The sequence below is a fragment of the Glycine soja genome, chromosome 1 (assembly GCF_004193775.1).
Source record: "Glycine soja cultivar W05 chromosome 1, ASM419377v2, whole genome shotgun sequence".
NCBI lineage: Eukaryota > Viridiplantae > Streptophyta > Magnoliopsida > Fabales > Fabaceae > Glycine > Glycine soja.
Genome location: NC_041002.1, coordinates 7,024,107 through 7,047,326, shown reverse-complemented (window position 1 = coordinate 7,047,326; position 23,220 = coordinate 7,024,107). Strand labels below are relative to the sequence as shown.

Sequence of the window (23,220 nt, the reverse complement as noted above, 5' to 3'; positions counted from 1 at the left end):
AATTTTTATAGTTAAAATGAAAATATTAACATGTAAGTTTCTAAAAAAATTAAATATTAGCCTTTTAAATTTATATAATTTGAAAAAAAATAATTTATATATTAAAATAAATTTAAATAATTTTTATAATTCACATAATTATTGGTTATATTGATTTATATAATTAGGGTAAAAATAATTTGTATATTAAAATTACTTTACAAAATAATTTATGCATTAATTTATGAAATTGAATTATTAATGGGTAAAATTAATATAAAAATATGTAAACTATTCAAAATATAAATATATAAATGATATAAAATAATAATAAGAAGATTTATATATTAAATATTTTTTTAATTTATAAATTTTTATAATTCAAAAAAATTAATAACTTTTTGACTAATGATACATAGAAAATAATGTTTACAAAATTAACTAAACAAAAACAAATGTTTTAATGGTTTATTAGATATCTTTGAATAAATGTCATGAGTTCTAGGGATGTGAGTTACCTATGAACTCGAATTGACTCAAATCAATCTAAACCGTTTCAGTTGGATAATTTTTGTGTTTTGATGAGACTCAAATAGAACCAATCAAATTCGTTGAGTTTTGGATTGAGTCATGGATTTTAATATTTGAACTCACTAATCCGCTTGTTGATCCCTTAATTTATATTAAATTATTATTATTATTATTATTAATATATGTAATATATATTAATATATTTTAAAATTTTTAAAAATCAAAATACTATTGATTATTAATGATATAGACTTATCGACTTGAATTGAGTAAACATCAATACATCCTTGCCCTTTAAGATCAAAGCGACAAAGGTTTTATTGATTAAAGTCACTTTAGACGGACTTCTACAAATACTTCGAATCTATTTACAAAGAATATGCCTTCTAATGCCAAATTGGTTTTGATATAAAAAAAAGTGTTTGAAACTTATCCTCATTATACTTATTGAAACTTCTTATCTTGAATATGATATGTTTAATTTCTCATCCCCCATAGATAAATGGATAGGAGTCAATGAAGTGGAATGAGATATGATAACATCACAATTTTTTTAATAAAGAATCTAATAAGAAACAATTGTGTTTGATTCATTTAATAAAAAGTTTAACTTATAAAAAATATTGCAATTTAAGAAAGAATAAACAAAATTAAATATTTTCACCTATTGACTCAACTCTATCCAAACCATTTACAAACGAGTTGGTTCGAGTTGAATTTCATTTTTTTTCCTAAAAAACTGACCCAAACCAACTTATCCAAATTTAATTGAATTAGATATGAATTTGATCAAACCCAACTCAAATTGACCTCCTTATATCCTTAATGAGTTCAACATTTATCAATATCTTTTTTATTTTTCACTTCATTTAACTTTTTGTCACACAAACGTCATGTCAATAGTTACATAAGCACTACATTATTATTGATAGGTCATATCAAAGAACAGAAAAATCAAAATTATTTATTCTGAAAAATAAAAAAAATAAATGTCTTAATTTAAAATAAAAATACGAAAACCATATATTTAAAATTTAAAATTATAAGATAAATAAAATTACAATTTAATCTTCTTACATGCATCTATTTTTTCTGTGCTTTATTTCTCCTTTACCAAATAATAAAGGGCAAGAGAACAAAGGCTGACAAAACGACGACGTACTAGGAGGCGTGATAATAGCGGCCATTGAAGATTGCGACTGAGAACATCGAAGTTCCGTTTCTGGGAGAACACTATCCCGAAGCTGTCAACAATGGCGATTTCCGGCGATCTCAGAGTCTCTGCAACACTTCCTCTCTATCGCTCCCACTCGCCTCCACTTCGAACCTCTTCTCTCCCTTCCCCCAAGGTTTCGTTTTCTCTCATCTCTCTTGTAACGAATGCTTCTCGCAGTCTCTCACAGTATGCATATATTCTCATTGCAATTCCGCTCATGATGATTTCAACTCCTAATTACACGCAAACCGCACCATTTGAGGGTTCTGGAATTCGATTAGGGTTTGTTAAAGTTGCGGCGTTTCCTTGATTCTTCAACCGTGTTTTATAATGTATTGCTCAGTGTAGTGGAGACTATGAAGCATTCAGAATGGAAACAAGTAAAAAAAAATTGTAGTTACTGTTTTAAGATTCAATAACAGCCTTGAAGAAACAGATGTGGCCCTTTAATATGAGTATGCAAATTTTGTTTTTATGTATGCATTTATGCATTTGGCAATTGGCATGATATGATGGATGGGGTCTAGTAGCTTGTCTGGTAAAAAGTGAAAACCTTCCTCTATAGTGGTAGGTTACAGTTACAATTACAAATAAGGGATGCATAAATGTACTGTGGCAGCTGTCTAGGGACTGTTGGTGGTATCTGTGGTTGGCCTCCATTGTGGTATACTATGGTTTAGGTGGTACGTGCCTTATTTTCCTTAAGAAGGTTTTAGGTTTGAGCTTTGTCAAGACTGCCAAAATTGTGATTATACTCGTAGGATTGTAAGATCATATATGGTTTATTACATTCCTACGATTTTCTCGACCTCTGCCTTTGCTTGTTCACACCCAGGATCACTGGGATAGCTTGTGAAGTTTTGAAGTCTGTGTACTTTCTAGAGCTTCAAACATGCAAACCTTTATGATAAGCTTGAGTTTCTCAGGTTGTGTGACACTCAGCCAACCACTTCATCTCCTCTCTCTCTGGTGTCGGCTGCCTGTTTGGTGGCTCAACATCTCTGACGATCTCCCTCTTCTCTGAAATCTCCTCATCTCATCCTCTCTGCATCACTTGATCTCTCTCTTCTCTCAGCATGATCCCTCCCTCTCAGATGTCCTCGATGGGTTGAACTTTTTGCTCTCAGTCACTACTACTCTACTCCCAAATCCTCTAACAGGTTGCAGTGTAACTTGGCTGAAGCTATTTTTTGGTTCAGAAACCCATGAATTGGTCGTCTTTTGGGTCTTTCATTTGAAATACAACATCTCCTAAATTTTGGAATGACTTTTCTGCCCCTCTTTATGCTCTTTTCTGTTTTTAATTTTATAATTACTGTCAAATATAAATAAACTAAGATATTAATAATACAATAGCTATAAATAAATATAAATGTTTTACTAGAATTTTTGTAGTATTATTACATGTATTAATTAGTTATATTCACATATTTTTATGTTCAAATATATATTTATATTTTTGGTGGGATCTTACAATCCATGCTTCTATCCCTTGTTTTGTTATCTTTCAATCTCTTTCCAATCTTGGTTAAGATCTCAATTTTGACAACCATGAGCCTTGTGTATAGAAAAAAGCCTCTACTGGGAGAGTTATCCCTACTATGCTTATGCTATGGATGTTCTGGATTCAAATAGGATTGTCTTCTGTGGAAGATACTTGTGGTTCTAAACCAATATTACTATAGGTGTTTTTCAGATGATGGAAGTACATGGAAATCGTTGAATTATATGTTATTTTGAATTTCTTTGTGGTTGATTGAATGCTATAAGAGATCTTATTAAGATAAGTTGATATGATAATCTGCATTCATAAGCTGTAAAACTCCATTTCATGGCCCTCTAGACCAAATTAGAGGAGGGCATAACTACTTTTGTATCCTTTTTCATCTGATTGAAAGTATGCTTAATATATTGTCGATAAGTTACTTGCCTTAGACATTATAGAATAAAAAATATACTTAGGTTTTTGTCATTTAGTTGGGGGTGTTAAGTATGATTAAAGGAGAAATTATTAAGTAGTCTGGGACTATCATATGTCCATGGTCCCGCCCAATCTTTGTGTGACATGTACTCAAGTTTTTCAATTTACGAGAAATAATTAATTACAATTGATTATATGTCATGTGCAGATTAGTGTGGACCATGATAGTCCTAGACCACCTAACAATTTCTCATGCTTAAAGAGATGTGATACTGCATTTATGTTTTCTGATTTTTCAGTAGAGTTGGGACAGGTTCAAGAAAATGTTCTTTAGTTTTTCTATTGATGAGATGCTTTTATTCAGATTTCATATGCTTTTGGCTTAGCGTCTTGAATTGAATGCTGCATTGTTAATAAATTCTTACATTTACCTATATATAACTTTATCAAGATTTTTGAAAGCAATGAAAAATGCCTTGTCATAAATTTCTCAAATTTTCTGTCTAATAGGTAGATTTTCATCCTTTCTTGAAAGGGGCATGTAGCATCTCTGAATTCACCCCAAAATGCCCTTGCCTAACAATTGTACGATGCAATAAGCGTGGGTATTGCAAGCCAGTTTCTGCGGTCTTTGGAGGTCCTAAATTTACATCAGATTCTGTTAGCCAAGAAGCCGAGAACTTTCTCCTTGACGCTGTTAAAATGAACTTCTTTGAGCGGTTAAATTTGGCTTGGAAGATAATTTTCCCATCGGCAACATCTAGGAAAACCTCCAATGCTAGGATTGCCAAGCAACGCTTGAAGATGATTTTGTTCTCTGATCGGTGTGAAGTAAGTGATGAGGCAAAGCGAAAAATTGTAAGCAATGTTGTGCGTGCTCTATCAGATTTTGTGGAAATAGAATCACAGGATAAAGTTCAGCTGAGTGTCTCTGCTGATACAGATCTTGGAACTATTTACTCTGTCACTGTCCCTGTACGGCGGGTTAAGCCAGAATATCAAGAAATGGATGAATTTGGGACAATAACAAATGTTGAGTATAAGGACACTGGAGAGAGTTCTGGTTCTGTTGATGTTAGATTTGATTTCTATGTTGCAGATGAAAGTTCTTGAATCTTGATTTCTTGGTCAAATGTTAGTGTTTGAAATGCTTACCAGTGAAAGCCAATCTGTGGTGCTGTATATATTTTAAAATCTGGTTCTGTTGATGTTAGAATTTTTGTTTTTGTACTACCTATATCTGTTAGCTTGGTTTGTTGCATCATTGAACTAAATATGTTATGTTGTCTTTTCTTACTTCTTAGCATTTATGATAAGCTTTTGATTGTTTTGAGTGTATGAATCATTCGTGGAATTGGTAGTTGGTTAAAGAGAGCTGATAGTTTAGCTTTAGCAGATAGTTAAGCCAGAATCATCCTTTCTCATTATGTTAGTCATGTTACATATGCTTTGTTGTCTGTAGACATGTGGCATGAAGTATACAATTTCTGTTGAATAGGGCTTTTGTGCAAAAAATTGTGCTTCCTACATTTTGGATGTGTGTTATGTAACTTATTTTCAATCTAATGTAATTGCTTCCTTTTTTCTTAGTGGATTGTGTTTCTATTGCAATGTAGACATAAAAAGAGGTGTGAGTTGGTTGAGGAGTGTGCTTATGTTGTTTTAAATTGGTTTGGTTAATTAGTTTATTTAACTTTGAACTAAATCAATTATAATTAGTTTGGTTATATCTTTTTATATATATAAATGAATGATCCATTTGATTATTTTTCAATTAATATTTTAGCCAATATATTGCACAAAATAAATATTTGTTTTATAGGACTAAAATTTACAATAAATGAATAATTTTGAATATATAAATTATATTATAATAAAATTTATTATAAATAAATATTTTTGAAAATATAAATTATATTTTAGATTTATGATACATAAATTATATTGTAAAATAAAGTTATTTTTAACTATTGAGAAATTATTTTTAAAAAATAAAGTCCAGTTTAGAAATGAAAAAAAAAATGTATATTAAAAGAGAGAAAAAAAGTTAAGGAGAAATTCGTGAAAATGTTCTCCTTGAATAAAAATATTTAAAAATACTTTTGTTAAATAATAGCAATAAAAATGACCCCATTTAAAATAATTATTCTAATTTATATAGAGAGAGAATGATTAAATTAACATGTTTTAGGTTAGACTTAATTTTTCACTTCAACAAAGGGAGGATGAGAAAAGGAAAATATAAAATTAAAAATTAGACAATTATTCTCCTACAAAGGAAAAAAAAGGAAGAAGGAAGGAAGAAAGCAAACATGTTAGACTTCACTATAAAAAACAATTCTTTTATTTGTTTTTCTAATCATGATACTAATATGAAGTAATTCTTGTTGAAAGTAGTAATTGATTTTTGTCGTGGAGCTTGAGTACACACAAGATGAATATTTTCCTCTCAACATAATTTATTCTATACCCAAGGATTGGCTTTTTAACCCATCTAGTGTAATTTATTTTTCCAAAATTATCATAATGAATATATTTTGAATTACGGGAATGAGTGAGTTGTCAATTGAAACACAAATTAAAATACAAAAATAGTGCTTAGCAGCAAAATTTTGGTTTGGTAGTCTTTTGTGATGAAGAAATCGTGCATGTAATTATAATTTTGTTATTTAGAATTCTTTTTTACATAATTAAATGAAAATCGTTTTTCAATTGGCAATTTCACTTTTTTTTAATATCAAACAAAAATTGTGTTGTGAGCGACGATTTGGGTTGACTTTTTATTTTTAAAAAATTTTGAATTTATAATTTATAATGAGTTTTATTTTTTAATTTTTGCATAAAATCATGGTATTTAAATCTAAATTAAAATAAAAGTTATTTTAAATTATGACTATAATAATAAATTTGGAAATTCAAAAACACTTGAAATTGTTCATAATATTATAAATAAAGATGCAATATGTTGCATATATTGAAAGAAAAAATGTTTATTTGTAGGAGGATGTCCCATATGTAAGTCTTCTTGTGTGGCGTTGTGGTCTTCCTTTTCATTGTTGTTGAGTAAGTTTTGGTTGTCTCCCTCTTAGTTTACGATCGCATCAAGTTGGTTGTACTCCCCTTGTCATAGTATCATCGTGTCTACCCATTTGATGTTGTGAAAAGGACACATGTTCATGATGAACATCATCATAATTATCATTTTGAGCATTGTCATCCTCGCCGACCACAAAACGGCTACTACCATCATTGTTGTTGTTATCTTCATCGTCATCAACATTGTTTCACGTCTGAATAGGCAATGTGGGATGATAACAATCCATTGATGGTGTTGAATTGTATGCAAACGATGGTGTCATGGAATAAGAAGCAAACATATTTGATTAGTCAGGAAAAATATCAGAAGTATAAGGAACTTGTTGAAATGGAAATTGAGAGGTATATGATCAGAATCCTGATGGTTGAAAATTTTGGCAATCACGATTAGGCATATTTAGTAGAAGTCATGTTGTTGATGAGTAGATTATCCAATAAATTGTTGACGTTGGGGCATATAATTGGAGAAGGCCGCTTGTTGAAAATTGGAATGCCTAACAAATTGTTGATGGTGAGGCATATATCCTGAAAACCAAATAGGTTGATAACTACATTGTGTCATGTGCTATGGAAAATTGGGTTCTGCCTGTGGTTCATCATACTAGAAAAATAATGAATAATTAGAGACAATATTTGAGTATTAATAAAAATATTATTTATCAATTATATGTATACTTACTTCCTCTATAGGTAGTGACTCCTGAGGTGATATATATCATATAGTTCTTGGAATATACCATTGCATGTATTATGAATTTTCATGCAAATGTCTATGTCCATCATACTGTTGACCTTGAATTATACGATTGTGACAATCATTCCACATAACAATCCACCTTTGGTGATATTGAGGCCAATATTTGTCTGTTATTCCTCTCATATCTTCTTTGTGGAGTTGATCTAGATTTAATAGGTCAGGTGGAATAGTTTAGCGATAGCCAAATTGTCTCATGACTTGATTTGTTTGGTGAAACTCCACAATTGCGAAACATGAGAGGTACGACAACACAGAGCAACGGGAGAAAGATCAACATTTATTAATCAGCTTATTGCATGTTTACGATAATGAGTCCATAAAAATTGTAATAAAAATTACATTAGCATACATAATGATGATTAAAGATATTCAACATAAATGTTATTAATCAAATAACTTCCTTTGATCGTAATTGATCAAACGTGTAACATATGAGATATATGCATAGATGCTACTGGTGGTTTTTTTGTATGGGGCGAGATCACCTATAAAAAATAGTTCATTTATTACACTAATAATGACATGATTTAAGTTTCTATTAAAAAACAAATCAATCATAGAAATACAATTTTACATACCTACGTGCAAGAGGAAACCCCAGTCCTACATGAACCTTTTCATTGGTGTATTCTTTTATGCGTGGAGAAATGCATGTAATCTGATCCCATGCTTAAGATCGGAGAAACAACATGCATCCTCCAATATTTTCTTGCTTAAAGTCAACCTCATCATCTAAAGCTCGATAAAGACAAGCTAATACAGCTGAACCCCAATTGTAGTTTCTTATCATTGTTAAGTCATGCAATAGTAATAGATACATCAAATGAACTCTAAAGTTGATGTATTTGGCATAGAAAATCCTATTATTAGCATCATTATATGAGCTCGTGCATGTTGTGTGATAACAACTTTGTTGACATCATCAGGAAGTTGTTGAAAAGCATTATTCAACCATGATAATTTGGTTGTATTCCCTATTGCATGACATGTGGGAGGAATGAAACCTAATAAAGGTTCACAAAAAGGAACCAAATAATCATTATTGACACCAGTTACGACCTCTCCATCTATTTCTAGACCAAGTTGCAAAGCCACATCTTTTAAGGTCATTGTAGCTTCCTCGTATGGAAAATAGAATGCATGTGTCTCTGTTCTCCATTGTTCCACTAAAGTTGTTATTAAATGATGATTTATGTCTATGTTTTGAATATTTAACATGTCATTGAAGCCAACTTCATTGATTAAATGTCTTATGCGGGGATCTATCTAAGTGTTTGATTACCTGAATTGCATGACGCCTAGGGCGGATAAGTCTCTCATTTCCTTCCTAGATTTTTCTTGTAACATGCTTATGTTGCAGCTGCGATAATGACAGATCTATTGGTCCTCCTTAGTTGTTTTCCATACCTGCATATTTTAAGCAAATTCATGTATAAAAGATGAACGTGAATTTACTAATAATATATATTTATTTTATTAAAAAATAAGAAACAAACAAAAATACCAAAATTACTTAATGGTATATGTAGAGAGAAAGGAAGGAAACACAAATGAAGGTGAACACATGTTGGACGATAGAAGATGAAATGTATTTTGGATGCCAAGAACAAAACCAAAGCGCTTGTTATATATGTAGATCTATTTTGGAATTATTGTAACTTTAACATATATTTTAATAAGAAAAACTATCACATCCAATAATGATTCAAAACTTTGAGAATACAACAACAAAAATTCACAGTTGCAAAACTATTAAAGTTGCACATGAGTTTATGATACAATGATTCAAGTTATGTCTTCTTTTGGCTGCAAATGAGTTGAACCTTTTTTCCTTAGTGTTGCAAGCCTTTCTTTCACATTGATGGAACAAAGCACATCAACTAGCAACCATAGCAAGATTCTTGCTAGCTAATAAAGGTAAGATGATTGGTTGAATGCATGCAAGGAATCTTACCAAAGGAATCCAACCTTGAAGAATAATTTTATGAAGCTATGGAATCTGTGAGCTGGAATCCGTGAAGAACCATTCCTGCACACACGCGGAGCACATGGAGGGATAAGTTGAAATCTTAGCTTCAAAGATGATTTTAGTATAGGAAAATCGTGCATCCAAGCACGATTTCAATTTTAGCAAAATCATGCATCTAAGCACAATTTTAGTAGTTTTATTACCCTAGCCACACTCTATTTTATGGGGTTCACACCGAGAGCTTTCGCTTGAATTTCTCAACGCTAGGAGAATTTCTTTGAACTTAAACACCAGTTGCTTATCAAAGGTTTTTGCTCACTTGCAGATAATTTTAATCAAATCTTCCAATAGAAGTAAATGGTTAAATTTCCTGTAGTTAGTTAATTTATGTTTTGTTTTTTTTATTTCAATGATTTGTACATAGTAATGAAACATTGTCTTTGTTTGTATTGACAAATGGAAACATTTATCGTTAGTGGCAGTTCATTGTCTTTTGAGGAAGAGGCAATCATAAGGGACAATGTAGAAGAGTTTAGTGAGGACGATCTTCAAGATGAAGTCCCTGATGAAGCAAACCAAGACACAAAAGATGTAAAAATGTCTTCCTTTTACGACAACTTTAACAATTAACCATCGAAAAAAACAAAGTTTTCAAGTTGTTTCGCCAGTATGAATGTCAATAGCAATATTTGGGAAGACATGCCTTTTGAATCAAAAGAAGTAATTGTCATTGAAATTAAGCAATTTCATTATAATCATGGATTCCACTATGTTGTTTAGGAGTTTAAGGTTGACAGGTACGTTAGTCGGTATATTCACTTTGGCAATGGTTGTCAGTGGTGGATTAAGACATCATTTAGTAAAATTCTTAAGTAATAGGAGATAAAAAAAATTAAAGGTCTACACACTTGCACTTCCATAGTGATTTCTCATGACCACCAAAACTTAGGCTCAAATGAAATTACTAATCGTTTTTATGAGTTGGTAAAATCAAATCCTTCTATCCCAGTTAAATCTTTGATTGCAGATATAAAAGGTTGCCATGGTTATATTGTGACATACAAAAAAGCATGAATATCAAAACAAAAAACACTTGTCATGGAATTCGGAGACTAGGAAGATTCATATAATGATCTAGCTAGATGGATGCAGTGTGTTCAAGAATGTGTACCAGGTATGATTGTTCGATATAGTGCAAGTTCTAACATTTTCGGTGGTGTGGAAGACCTGTCTAGTTTCATTCTGGATCGCGTGTTTTGGTTTTTTAAGCTATGCACTGAAGGTTTTAAATGTTGCAAACCTGTTATGCAAGTAGATGACACATTTTCAACAGGGAAATGCCATGTTACTTTATTGAATGTCATTGCACAAGATGAAAATTGAAACATGTTTCTACTATTATTTGCAATTGTCGAAGATGAGACAAATGAAGCTTGGATGTGGTTTTGCCATCTTTTGCGAACATATGTCACACCTCAACAAAACTTATGCATCACATCAAACAAAGGATCTGATTTGTTATCAGCATTACGATCACAAGAAGTTGGGTGGAATGCATCATGTTTAAAATCAATGTACTGCATTCAACATATTGCTTCAAACTTTAACAAAAGGTTTCATAATGTTAACCTGAAAAGACAATGTCGTGTTGGGATGCATCATGTGCAAAGGTACAATTAAGAAACATGTCAGTTTGAGGTGCAAGAGCTAGCAAATCCCAACGTAGGTCAACGAGTAAAGACCTATACTGTTAAATTGAATGAATAGTGGTGCAAATGTGGAGAATTTCAGGCACTACAACTTTCTTGCTCTCATGTTATTACTGTATATTGCTCTTGCCATTTACGATCGACACATTTGTTGATTCTATGTACAAGTTGAAAAATATTTACAAGACTTATGAACTTTAATTTCACTCCCTTGGAAATAATGACTATTGGTCTCAATATATAGGTCTAAAATTTGTTCTCGACCCTAAAATGTGTTGAAAACAATCAGGGAGATCAAGTTCCAAATAAGTCTAAGAAATGTTTAATATGTCGCAATAAAGAACATCATTGAGGTAATTGTTCATATATGCAATAAATTATGTAAAATACCTTGTAATAATTTATCTTCTTTTCATGCTGAATTAGTACGCGTATATTGTTAAAGTTGTATTAAATTTTGCTCATTTATCGTTTTATTATTAACATATTTTTAATTATATTTTTTTAAAATTAAAAAGTTCCTTAATCATTTATAACTTTATGCTAAAATAAAAATCCATAATAAATTTACAATTTTTTTTTTAAAAATAAAAACAACCAAAATCGTCAATGCAAAGATGATTTTGGTTTAATATTAAAAAAGAAGAAGTCATCAAATAAAGCATAATTTTAAATAAATAATGTAAGAAAAATCAAAATATTGAAATCGTGAATTTGTGCACAATTTCTTCTAAGAAAAAAAAAATGCTGAAAGAAAAATGATGCTTTCAAGCAAAATTTCTTTGGATATGAAATGATAATTTACTCATTTTTGTAATTAATTCAAAATATATTCATTTTGGTAATTAAAAAAAATTATACTAGATAAATAAAAAAAGCCTCCAACTACTAAGAATGGATCCTTGAACCACTTAGTTAAGAAATACAAGCTATTATCACTTGTGTTAACCAATGTCATTCACTCTAAGCTTTTTTTTCATTTTTTTTGCTTTTTTTCTTTCTAAACTAAATATTTTTTAAACCACAGAAGTAAAAAAATAAAATCAAGAATTTGAATCTGACGCAACCTTAAATCCGAAATTAGACGCGCCACAACATTTATTAGCCCACAACTACAAACATAAGCATTTGTGAGCGGGAGAATTCAAATTTCAGAAAAGAGTTGTTTCAGTTTCGAGTGCAAACAAGAATGAAGGGAGATTGGTTGGAATTGAAGTTGGAGAAGGAAATAGGAGACGCCATTTCCCGAACCCGATTCGCGCCCCACTCTAACACCCTCCTCATCTCTTCTTGGGACTCCGTAAGTCTTTCCTTAATTTCACCCCTTTTCTCTCTCGCTTTGCTTTCACAATTCACTCAATCTGACTCTGAAACAGAGTCTTCGCCTCTTCGACGTCGACGCCTCTCTCCTCAGACTCCAAGCTCCCTCGCAAGCTCCCCTCCTCGATTGCTGCTTCCAGGACGACGCTGTCGCCTTCGCCGCCGCCTCTGATGGACTAATCCGAAGGTCTTCTTCGAATTTCCGTTTCCATTTTGTTTAATTTTACTCACTGTTACGTTATATATGTTTAAACATAGAGGAACTGCAACATTTTTGCCGCTCTCGAAGAAGAAACCGAGCTGGTTCATAGTTTTTTTTTTAATCGGCAAATGTTAGTTGTTAATTGTTAATTTTTTGTCATCAAGATGGATCCAACCCATGACCATTCTTTCCTTTCCTTCTTTCTTAACCACCCAACCCAACTCACGAGCTGCATCATAGTGTTTTATTTGTTACGTGGTTCATAATTAATGTTTGCCCCTACCCTTGAGACATTGGTTAATGAACTGAAAGGAGACATGTTTTTATTGGGATGTACAAAGTTGCGCTGTTCATGACTTTTTTTTATGCTTTCTATGATTTTCACAATAAATACTTTCTTCTTTTAGATCTTGATGTTTATTTTGTTTGTTTTGTGCCCTCAATGTGTTTAGCTAATAATGATTATACAATGAATCCCGTATAATTTTCATTCTAGTTTTTAACCTTTTTATGAACAAGAAGTCTGGTAAAAGCAATAAAGTTACCAGAATGTTTTTTTATATTTTTATTTTTTACAGTACATTGAATTAAATTTTAGGGAGAGAGAATGCTGTCCCCAATCCAAGGTAGGAAGTGTTTCTGGGATTAAAGACTACGTGTGTGTTAGGATTAGCTTTCAGTTTTACCAAAATTAAATCAATTCTTTCAATTTTCCACCATGATTTTGAGGGTCAAAATTGATTCTAGGAGGTATCCAAACACTTGTTTCAAAGAGTGCAGCTTGAATTTGAGATCTGTTAGATATGAATTCTGTTTTGCTCCACTTGACCAGCTAGTTACTGGGATATTGTTTTTATTATTGCTTAATAAGTTTTGAAAATAAAATAAATAAAATCAGCTGAGTTTTTTTTTTCATTAATTATTCATAAAAGCATATTTTCTGAAAACAAATTCGGAAAACGAAATTAACTGTGGCTTTCGTTAGTTTCGCATATGATATGATATATGGTGTGTCTTCCAATTTTTTCAAGAGTGTTTTTGACTCCTCTAAAGCTAAACTTTATAGGTATGACTTGCATTCAGGACTTGTTGATACACTGGGTAGTCACGATGATATGGCAACATGTATTGGATATTCCAATGAAACATGTAATCTACTGATACCACTATTTATTTCTGTTAATAATTGTTACTTTTTGTTGTTTTTTCATTATTGGTATGATACTGGAAGGGCAAATTAGCTATCATCAATATGCAATCCTCCTCTATATGTGAAGTATCCAGGCCTTCATAAAAAGTTATGCAATGCTAATTGTTAAATACAGTTACACGAGACAAAAAAACATCTATAATATAGAAACATGGAAGCATTGTCCCTTGATGAACAAAAATGCTATTTGTCCTCTTTATAGATGATTTCAACAAAGGGATGAGATTTATAGTATTATTCCTATTCCTATTTGTAGACAATAAGAAGTAACTTATGTTGACAATGATTTATAATTTTTGTTTTTAGTAATGTAAGAAGTATTTCTTAATTTGAATTTACAAAATTATATTTTATGAATTTGTATACATAAGGTTGACCTAGTGGTTGGGAGGGAGGAGGACTTAAGAGATGGGGGAGAGGATGTGAGTTCGATCCTTCCAATGACATTTCAAACAAAAGTAATAAATTAATATTTGTCGTTAAAAACAATAAAAGACGGTGAGAGATAAAATAAAAAGTAAAACTGCAATTTAAAAGTATTGAATTTGTTTTTCAAAAAAATGTATCAACTTGCCAGCCATCTATTAAGTGTAATCTAATTTTACTAATGCTTTTTTTTAGTTGTAATTATAAACTACAGATCCTTAATCCTCATAATGTTTCATTCCAAGTTTCATCATATTCTTAAAAGCTAATAAAATAAAAATGTTGAGATGCCGGGTTTAGGTTAATAAAAGGTTTATCATGGCCATGCTGTATTGTCTTCAAAAAAATGGTTCCTATTATTCGTATTCTTGGTTAGTGCAGGTCAGTTGGTCACATCCGGATTTGACAAAAAGTTACTGTTATGGGACATGCATATGAAGAAGACTTCTTTATGTTTGAGAAGTCTAGATGCAGAGGTGGACTCCATGTCTGTCTCTGGATTTAATGTTACCGTAGCCATTGGAGCATCAATGCTTGTTTATGATTTACGTTACTTTGACCAACCAGTTGAGTCAAAAGAGGCATTCAATGGAACACACTTAAGATGTGTCAGTTCAATTCCAGATGCAGAAGGTATGAACTATGTAGTCTTATTTTATCTTATAAACTTAGGAAAATTGCTGCTCTTCTTTCTGAGTCACTAAGAACTTTTTCATGTCTCATCATATTTTGTTATTGGTTTTCCAGATATCATTGATATTTGAGATTTAAAACTGCTAATCCACATGTTCATAGGCAATCAGAAATCAGAGTTTAGGCAGATATTAAGTCTGATGCTCTTGCAGGATTCGCAGTTGGGTCTGTAGACGGACGAGTATCACTGCAGATTTCCAATCCATTCAGTTCAAACGACATTAGGTCAGTTTTAGATAACCATTTTGCAATTTTATATGCATTTTTTAAAATTCTGATACATTATTTGGCTTTACTTTTTTCCTTTTCTCTGTCGAGGCTGATAAAAGGAATTACTCACTTGCTGAAAGACTAATAAGGATGCAGTTCACTTCAGTTGTTTTAATTTTATAACCTAACTTCCACAGTTACTACTCACCTACATTTTCCTTTTCTAACCTTGTAGGCATTCCATCAACAATAAGGAAAAATTTAAGATGAATGAGACTAAAGTTATTTAAATATTATAATTTTGTTTAACAGGCACCTGATGTCTCTGCCAATTGTTGGTTTAGTTTGATTGTGCCATTTGTGGGTTGGAGTTGATGGTTTTCATATCATGAAAAACAAACATTTCAAAATAGTAACCATGTCATTGTACTTGTATAGGCACTTCACATGCTTGTAACTATATTTTACAATTTTTTTCACACTTTCTTTTTTTAAACTTTTATACCTATCTAACCTTGGGAAAAGGTAATTATAGACACTTCAAATACTCGTGGCCATATTTTACATGCTTTTTCGCTCTTATTTTAAATTTTTATACCTACCCATTTATGGATAAGTAAATTGACAAGAAATTAGGACAAGAAATTCACATTATTGAAAATCAATTTGGATTTATGTTTGAGGTCAACCATGGAAACAATAGACTTGTCGTGACACTTAATGGAGAGATATTGGAGGAATTGAAAAGATTTTTATTTGGTCTTTATTGACTTGAAAAAAGCATGCGATTGGGTGTGAAGTGATGTTTTTTAGATGGCCTTGGAAAAGAAAGGAAATTGTATTTCATATATTTGAGCAATCAAGGACATTTATGCGTGGATAACGACTAAGGTGAGAATACAATATGGCTTCATTTTTTAACAATAGTTTTTCTTATAACCATAAGAATGTCCCAAGGGCTAGTTTTCAACCCGCCTCTTTACTTTATATTCTTGGACTTTCTTACCAAGCATCCAATAGCTATTGCCACTAGGCATGTTTTATAGAATGTTCTGGATTTCTGGTTGGAGGATCAACTGAGGAGATAAGTGAGAAGTTAGAGATGTGGAGACAAACTTCGAAAGATCATGGCTTTGCTTAGGCAAAAGTATGACAAATTATATGGAATATACGTTTAGCAAGAGGTGAAACAACTCAAGTGTAGAGGTATAACTTGGAGAGCATACTTTACAACAAGACATACAATTTAAATATCTAGGGTCCATCATATAGGATAAAGAGAAATAGAGAGAGATGTAAATCATAAGATTCAACTAAAATGAATAAAATAGAGGAGTTTATAACACTCATGCTTAAAGGAAAATTTTGCCGCACAACTATAGAACCGACGATGTTGTACGGAACAGACTGTTGGGGCAGTAAAAAGTCAACAAGAAAATAAACTCAATGTTGCAAAGATGAAAATGTTGAGATGGGTGAATGGATTACTAGACAAGATAGAATTAGAAGTTAATGCATTAAAGAAAAAGTTGGGGTAATTCCTATTGTAGAAAAGATAAAATGGCACCTTATATGATTATGTGTGGAGAAGATCTGTAGATGTCCCAATAAGGAGAGCAGATTAGGTTGCTAGAGGTAGAGGTAGACCGAGAAAAACTATTAGCCAAATGTAGAAAGAGTGAAAGACGTAAAGGTCAATAATTTGTTTATAGATATGATATGATTTATCACATAACATTATGGTGTCGTTTAATCCTTACAGTTAATCTCACCCAGTGAGGAAAAATTTGGTTGTTGTTGTATGCTAATTCAAATGGGAGCGTCACAATAGTTAGATAAATTATAGTATAATGTCTACAATAACAAATTTTCACTATTAAAATATCGATTATCTCCTTTCATTTAAACTTTGCATTTTATGTTAATCTTATACTAATTTACATAATATTATAGCTTTGTTGTGTCTTATAATTTTTTAAATTTGTCATATATCCATGTGTTTGTGTTGAATCATATGTTCTATATCGTATTCCTGACCATTGAACACATTAGGACAGAAAATCGTTGATGCTTGATTCCTATTTTGAGGTCACGGGGGGAGCGTGTGGTGTTCCCTGTCTAATTGTTAGTGCAACACTGATAAAACTGACATTTGCAATTGGTTTCTATCTTCTCGATTTCAGCTACCATTGACCATGAATTATCTGTTTGCAAAATTTCCTTAGAATTTGATACCTGCCTAACAGATATCCTACTATGTATCTATTTGTTGTTTGATTTGGAGTTGAGTTTGCAGATTGTCGTTAATGACAACCACAGGTTCTAACAATTTGCTTTATCAAATCCTCACAGATATATATTCCGGTGTCATCCAAAATCGAAGGATGGACGGCATTATTTGGTATCAGTGAACGACATTGCATTCAGTCCACTGTATGTTTCCTTCCCATATAGGTTGCCATTATAAATTCTAAAAATTAAAATATGATTAAATGTAATTTCTGTTTAGTGTATCTGGTGCCTTTGCCACTGGTGACAATGAAGGTTATGTTACCATATGGGATGCTGGAAGTAGGAGAAGACTAGTTGAGGTATTTGCCTATTAAGTTTCATAATTGTTTCTAATCTTTATGGTGTTTGTAAATTGTAAGCAGTTCATTAGTTTTCGAGCTTTACTTTTCTCAAATTCAGTTGCCCAGGTATCCAAATAGTGTTGCATCCTTATCATACAACCACACAGGTCAGCTTCTGGCTGTAGCATCAAGCCATACTTACCAAGAAGCAAAGGAAATGTGAGTAATTCTTTCTTATCTTGTCCGTAGCTCCTTTCCTCTATATCAAATGTGAATGAAGCCTGATGTTCTGTTCCATTGTTACCATTGGCATTGTTGTTTAGTATTTCTTGCTTCATCATAATCACAAAGGAATGAGACAACCAGTTTCATATAACTCATTTAAGTGTGCATAAACATCCCTTGATCATATCATAGTATTAGCCAGTGTTAGTTGGAGCTGCTAAATTTAATATTTTATTGCAAGAAAATGCCTAAGATGTATTAGAGTGAGATATGGTATTTACAACACCTGAATCTTTTTTTTTTCTTTTCATTATATGCTTTGAATTGTTGGAATTTCTATATATGCAGGATATTCTAAAATATGAGAATGGGTTATAATTTATTTGTTTTGTTTATGACTTATGAAGTTTTTCTTCCCCTCTTTTACTCTCGTGGGTCATGAGATATAGCTTGTCTTGGCTATTATTTAGTGATTATGTACATTTGATTGATTTTCAAATATAAACTTTGGTATTTGTATATTTAAATTTCCATTTAAATTATGAGAACCCTTCATCTCACTACACTTAGATCAAGAAAGGCCTTGATAGCTGTGGTGTCATGTTGCATATTAAATGATTTAATCACTTCATAAACAGCTAGGCAAGAAACAAAACTAGGCCTTGCTAGTTGAAGCTAAACATGAAAATATTCATTGAGTTAAGCCTTTATTCTATTAATCTGATTATTGGATCTTTGCTACTGATAGAGAAAAACCACCTCGTATATTCATCCATAGAGTGGACAACATTGATATTGGATCAATTTCTGCTAGTAAGAGAAGTTGAAGCACTTATGCTATGCTTGCTGACGAAGGTAAATGTTTAATCCTTTGCTATTTATTATTGAAAGGAGGGTTTTTTTTTCCCACTCGGTTATTTGCCTGGCTTTCATAACTTTTTCTAACAAACATGAGAAACCTCCTTTCATGGAATGACCATAAAATGATATTACCATTATGAAAAATATTTCATCTACACCAAATCTTATATTCATGGTTAATTAAGAGATAAAAAGAGGAAGTGTGATTATAAAGGATAAGTGTAACAGTTTAGTTGTGTAAATAATATTGTATTTTTCTTTTAGTTTTGCCATAACGACTCAAATATGACAAATTAACAGATTTGTGTCATCAGAGACACAAGTGGAGGCACCGGTGAAGAAAATAGATGCTCTTTAAAAAGGGATACTGGGAGATCAAGAAAAATATTGGAGGAAAATATTAAAAGAGTTTGATTGATAAAGTATTATCATTAAGAGTTTGATTTTTGGCGGTGTTTAATAAAATCATGTACTGTATTTTTATGTATAAAAAATTAAGTTATCATTTTTTAAAGTTTTTGCTGTATTTTTTATCATCGGAAAATAAAGTTTGTGTTCTTATTCTCTTTATAATGCAGTCATCAGATCAGTATTTTTTTTTCCTTTCAAGATACTGAAAGATACTATATTGAGATCGTACAATTTTTTTAATCATTGCTTCGAAAATGTGTATATTTAGATGCAAATTTAGCGGTTAAGAGCTAATTCTTCATTTATCTGATAAAATATTATGAAATGCGGAGAAAAGAAGAAAGAACCTTGACGAAGTGTGGGTCCCAGAAAGCCACACGTGGCGGCGCGTCGTTGTGGCGTTCGAAGAACGCAAATTCAACACTGCACTGAGTGACGACTTTTTTTATTAAAAAGAAAAAAAAAACGATAAAAAAGAAACGCATAATTTTCGAATGCAAGATGGGGGGAGACGTGTATTATAAAATATGCTCCATATAGTGTTTAGATTATAGCTTCCAGGGGATAAAAAAACAAAAAAATTATAGCTTTCGGGGGAACGAAAAACTAAAAACAATCAACAATTTTTTATGCTTCAAAGTCAAACTAAACCTGTTAGCTTTTGGTGAAAAAAGGTTGAATAATGAATACAAGTTGCTTTCAAATAATTAATCGAATCAAGACATAAATGAAGGTGTTTATTTGAACAAAATATTAAATTTATTGGAATTCTTATCATATACTTATCTTACTCTTTTTAGCAGAATTTGTTTCCTGTTTAAAAAAAAAGAAAAATGACCTTTTTACGGGAAAAAATCACACTTTTTGTTTTATTAAAAATATCTCTAATTTATTACAGTATTATTTAATCAAATCAAAATCAATATTTATAGAAATTCTTATAGTAACATTATCATACTCTATTTCTTTGAGAATTTTTTCCACTAATTTTAGTTTTGTTTTTGTTATCACCATTTATTTAACGAGTTTCTTATTGTATCTTCATTCATCCTAATTTTTTAAATTTTAAAAATATTTTTTTCTTGGGTGTTCCTCCTATACACATCTGTATACTGAATATATTCTTATTCTAAATTATAACAGAATATACAATTTAAAAAATAAAACTCACTCTCAGTTAGCATTCTTTTTTTTTTAATTCTTTTCTAATATCATAATATAAATTTCTCATTGTAAATATAAATATAACTTATGCATGTTATTTTTTTTCATTATTATGAATTTTATAAAACAAATATTTATTATGTATAATACACACCTTAAAATACTAGCTAGAATTTATCTTTGAGAGTGATTGAATTAACAATCTAGATTTTTAGAACACAAGACAAATGTCACTAATATTTTTTTTAAAAAAAATAAATTCAAAAACTTAAATTAATTATACATAACATCTATGCACCAAAAAATTATACATATCACTTTTATAATTTTAATCTATATTTCATATATTTTATTTAAATTAATTATGCCTACATTCTTTATAACTTTTCATTTTTCAATTATATCTTGTATAATTTCGGTAGGATTAAATAGGAGAATAAGTGAAAAAAATTTATTGAGACTGTAGATTTATAAAACATCTAGTTTAAAATAATTATATAAGTGTTTCTGGATTTTTTTAAACTAATTTTTTTTGACAGAATTTGATGTTTTATAAATTTACAGTTTCAATAATTTTTTTTCATTTATTCTCCTATTTAATCTTACAAATTTAAAAGATAAACCCGAAGGTTGGTTGTGGGATCAAAATTACCTCAAAAAGGTCGAGTAGTTATCCCCAATTAAAAGAAACGAGGAAAAAAAATGTTACAATGTTCTTCTCTAGTAGTGTGTGTCTATAAAAGGAAAACCAGACGCATCACACATTATGATGCGTGTTATTAACCATAACCATGTCAGACGAGGAACACCACTTCGAGTCAAAGGCTGATGCTGGGGCATCAAAGACATTTCCCCAGCAAGCTGGAACCATCCGCAAAAATGGTTACATTGTCATCAAGAACAGGCCATGCAAGGTTCCTTTTTCTTTTTCTCTTTTTCTTTTTAAATAAATATGATATATTGACATCTCTTTGAATTTTGGAGTTTGATCGAGTTTACACTGAATTTAATTGAAAGTTTTGTTTTTGTTAAGTGGATTATAACAATTGATGTGAATAATCAGACCCCATTTGGTGATTTTTTATGAAATTGAGTTTCATGTGAAAGTTGTCTCTCTCTGTGGTTTTTCCACTTGTGGGGGGATTTTGTTTGTGGAGAATTAGGTTAAAGTTTTGTTTTGGATTTTTGGGGTTGTGTTGGTTGGACAGGTTGTGGAGGTTTCCACTTCCAAAACTGGCAAGCATGGACACGCAAAGTGTCACTTTGTTGGAATTGACATATTCACTGGGAAAAAGCTTGAGGATATTGTCCCATCTTCCCATAACTGTGATGTATGTATGAGAGTGCCTTTTGGATTTGGATTTTGTTTTTTTTATGAGACCGCTTAAGCTTATTAAGGTTTGGTATGTGTGTTTTTGTGGTTACAACAGGTTCCTCATGTTAATCGCATTGACTACCAGCTCATCGACATCTCAGAGGATGGGTTTGTAAGATTTCAGTTACACTTGTGTCTCTTATTCATTACACTTTTCTTCTAAGCTACATCTGTGAGATATTGATACCCCAAAGTGATTTGATGTGATATAAATAAGGTTATTTAGGTAAGATAAATGATAATTTGCACCGATGCTTTTGATTGCATGTTTGGATAATTACGTTTTATGTTCAACGGGGTGATTGGTGATAGAATTGATTTTTTTTTTCCAAAAAAAGCTGAATCAAGCAGGCATCAAACGATTAAAGTAGCCAGATAAATAGTTAATGCATCTGTAGTTAATAAATTATATATGATTTAAATTTTATCTTTAACATCCGTGTATAGTTTCTTGGTCTCATTTTTCACTTTCTCTTCTGATATGGTGTGGTTAATATAGTTTGGCAATTGGTCAATAATGTATGTTACCCTTTACTTAAACTTAGGACAGTACGACTTTCTTTAAGGTGAACTAAGGATATTTTTCAATGAATATATTAGGTGAGTCTGCTGACTGAGACTGGTGGTACTAAGGATGACCTTAGGCTTCCAACCGATGAAAATCTGCTTACGCAGGTTAGTTTGTTTGATACCTTCTCTACATAATACGTAATCTGGACTGGTTCTGCTTGTCATGTTGAAGGAAATTGTAGTAAACTATGATTTATCAACATTTGATGATGACAATGTTTGTCCGATTACAAAGTAATGAAACTGCATCATGATCTTCAATCATATATTAAACTTTTATAATTTGCTCATTCTTCTTCTGAATTTCAATTTGTGTTATGCAGATCAAGGATGGATTTGCTGAGGGCAAAGATCTGGTTGTGTCTGTTATGTCTTCCATGGGTGAGGAGCAGATTTGTGCCCTTAAGGATATTGGCCCCAAGTAATAGATTTGGAATTGAGATTATATATTGTATTTATTTTTATTTTTCACTTTTATGTGGGTTTGTATACTAAATCAGCCAAAGTTTGTGCCATTCTTACAAGATGTGGTAACACTTGAATGGCTTTATTTGGGAATCCTTGACCTATATTTTATTGTGTTGTGCAACATCTCATTTTTCGTAAATAAATTAAAAAAAATTTTAGTAAAAAAAAATAGTTTTAGAAAATGGTGAGATTTTATAATTAAAAAAATAAGGAGAAGTAAATGTATTAAAATAATGGTTTGAAGGAAAAAAAAGGAAAGATATTTGATTTATTCATTTGATAGAAAATAAAATAAAGTATTTGTTTATAAAATAATAAAAAAAGAGTAAATAAT

General features: G+C 31.1%; 1 protein-coding gene and 1 pseudogene across 2 annotated transcripts; both read left to right on the top strand.

The window, feature by feature from the left end:
- Positions 1 to 1,643: 1,643 nt before the first annotated feature.
- LOC114411755 (cell division topological specificity factor homolog, chloroplastic-like) lies at positions 1,644 to 4,985 on the top strand. Its single transcript, XM_028375442.1, has 2 exons — positions 1,644 to 1,859; positions 4,158 to 4,985. Exons 1-2 carry the CDS (start codon positions 1,764 to 1,766, stop codon positions 4,758 to 4,760), a joined length of 699 nt encoding a protein of 232 aa, XP_028231243.1. The 5' UTR covers positions 1,644 to 1,763; the 3' UTR covers positions 4,761 to 4,985.
- A 7,337-nt stretch (positions 4,986 to 12,322) lies between these two features.
- LOC114411746 lies at positions 12,323 to 23,009 on the top strand (annotated as a pseudogene). Its single transcript, XR_003666525.1, has 13 exons — positions 12,323 to 12,478; positions 12,555 to 12,685; positions 13,767 to 13,849; positions 14,718 to 14,969; positions 15,182 to 15,254; positions 17,592 to 17,672; positions 17,749 to 17,830; positions 17,931 to 18,035; positions 21,103 to 21,387; positions 21,682 to 21,804; positions 21,904 to 21,960; positions 22,449 to 22,523; positions 22,742 to 23,009. The product of XR_003666525.1 is annotated as a mitotic checkpoint protein BUB3.3-like (transcript).
- The last annotated feature ends 211 nt before the right edge of the window (positions 23,010 to 23,220 follow it).